This window comes from Octopus sinensis, unplaced genomic scaffold (genome assembly GCF_006345805.1).
Source record: "Octopus sinensis unplaced genomic scaffold, ASM634580v1 Contig20227, whole genome shotgun sequence".
In the NCBI taxonomy this organism is placed as follows: domain Eukaryota; kingdom Metazoa; phylum Mollusca; class Cephalopoda; order Octopoda; family Octopodidae; genus Octopus; species Octopus sinensis.
This window is the reverse complement of record NW_021837002.1, coordinates 3,893-6,056: the sequence shown is the minus strand read 5'-3', so window position 1 is coordinate 6,056 and position 2,164 is coordinate 3,893. Positions and strand designations below refer to the sequence as shown.

At 36.4% G+C, this 2,164-nt stretch overlaps 1 protein-coding gene across 1 annotated transcript; it reads right to left on the bottom strand.

Annotated features, from left to right (window-relative positions):
* Positions 1 to 697: 697 nt before the first annotated feature.
* On the bottom strand, positions 698 to 1,282 carry LOC115232259 (ATP-dependent DNA helicase PIF2-like). The gene has a single exon (XM_029802091.1). The coding sequence runs from the start codon at positions 1,280 to 1,282 to the stop codon at positions 698 to 700; it is 585 nt and encodes a 194-aa protein (XP_029657951.1).
* Positions 1,283 to 2,164: the final 882 nt, after the last annotated feature.

The following is a 2,164-nucleotide window of genomic DNA, read 5'->3' as shown; positions in this document are numbered from 1 at the left end:
ATATATATATATATATATATATATATATATATATATATATACATGGTTATTCAAAAAGAATGAACCGATTTCATTACGCAATATTTTTATAAAGAAAAGCAATAGAAAACTCCAGCTAAGTCACAAGTATTTACTCACAATCAACTTTTATTTCCTGTCTTACAAGTGTTCAGTGTGGTGACCACCTGCAACACGAGCAACATCAATGTGATAACTGTATTCCTTCCAGACGCGTATCAATATATCACGATCAACAGTACTTCTTTGGCTGTCTGGTTGAATGCTTTATTGGAGTTTGTCTTTTTCCCTCCTGTGTCAATATCTTCTGGAATCGCCTCAAGCAAAGCAAATTTATTCTTTAGTTCCATAATGAATTTGCTTTTGATTGTCAACTTCTTCATTCTTTGTTGTTAATATTGCTCGTGATGATAACTATTGGGCGTTGTTAAAATTAACCTCTAAATCTTCATAGACATGCTTGATCAAATCCCTTTGCTGTTGACTTGAAATTGCTGAGTCATCTCTATTATATCATCATATAATTGTCTTTGAACATTGGGGATTCTTCCATTTCCAACTTACAATAACCACACAGAATGATATGCCAGTCTAGCTTGAGACGTGGTTTCATTATTGCTGAGAAAGTTTGGCACTCTCATATTAGTGGTGAGATGAAGTACTTCGCATTCGTGCCAAATTACGGATTTTTTTTCAAACATGCTCCAATTAGAGAAGACTTTTGTGCTCTTCGAACCACTAGAAGAATTTGACGGAAATCACCACCTAAAATTATCAATTTGCCGCCAAAGATCAAGTCGTTGTTCATTACATCCTTCAGTGTTCGTTTCAGCGCTTCAAATAGATAACGATGACACACTAGTGCCTCGTCCCAAACAATCAAGCGTGCATCATGAAGCAAACGGCCAGTGACATTAAGAGGAGATATTTTGCATGCTGAATAACAGTTTACCGGTATGGGCTGCTTGAATCGAGAGTGAGCAGTGCAACCTGGCTTCAATAGTGTCGCAGCAATGCCTGATGATGCTGTAGTAGCTAGCTGGTTGTTTTTATGCACATAAGACAGTAATATATTAAGAAGAAAGGTTTTACCAGTACCTCCGGGTGCATCAATAAATATCAAATCACCTTCATTTCTATCAATTCTCTGTTGAATATTTTCAAAAATGATTCTCTGGTCATTATTTAGCATATGGATGTTAGCATTGAAACATTCTTCTGTATTTGGATCCATCTCATCTTCATGAAGTAGAACATTATTCATTCGGAGATCATGAATAGCAGCAGGCAATCCAAAAAATATTGTACTACGGTCAGCTGACCCATGCGATGATCCAGTTCACACAGCATTTTTTTCAGGGTAATATCCAAAGCTGCTTCATGAGAAAAATTCTGTTGTCTCATTTGATGGAAGTAATCCTGGCAAAGATCTTCGCGAAACATGTTGTATAATTCTAGTGGATGGTGAGCAAAACTGAAGAATACTGACAAACAAATTTCGTCAATCATTCACTGGACATATAGTTCTTGCCTCATTTAGACAAAGTTCCCATTCTTGATCATTTTCTAATAGATTCATCATTTGACATGCGTGCTTAAAATTTTTGCAAGCAACACTGTTAATTGTGATTAAATTTTCAAAGCTTGCCGCTCCTGCTTTCTGTTGAAGTAACAGTCTAAGATAAAATAGCTCCCCTTGCGATGGATGTACTGCATACATTCTACCAATAGCTTCTGGAATATCGTCACTTTGCCTAACTCTTCTCCTCCAACTTTTATTATTGTTACACCAAGTATAATGTTATGGAAAGTCACAACAGAGGATATCTTTTGCTAGAGGATCTTCTTCATTCATCTTGAAATATGCTGTCAATTTGATCGATCTATTTTTTGCTAAAGCTTCTTGTTCATGATTCAGATTAAACACAATCATCTGTTGATATGGCTAGTGTATCGGCAAGCATTCAACAGCAGGCTACCTTTGCTGAACTGGAAACTCAAATAATCTACAGCAAGCCTCTAACGCTCCAATATAGCGGCAATTTTCGTAATTCGAATTGTCATCCATTTGATTTTCGTTGCCAACATTAAGAGCTACGCCATCTTATCTGTGTAAAGAAACTGTCGCATGGTCAACACCTTTTAA

What these genes read in the sequence shown, in the direction of transcription:
- LOC115232259 (XM_029802091.1), bottom strand. Translation starts at nt 1,282, where the DNA reads ATGAATAATGTTCTACTTCATGAAGATGAGATGGATCCAAATACAGAA.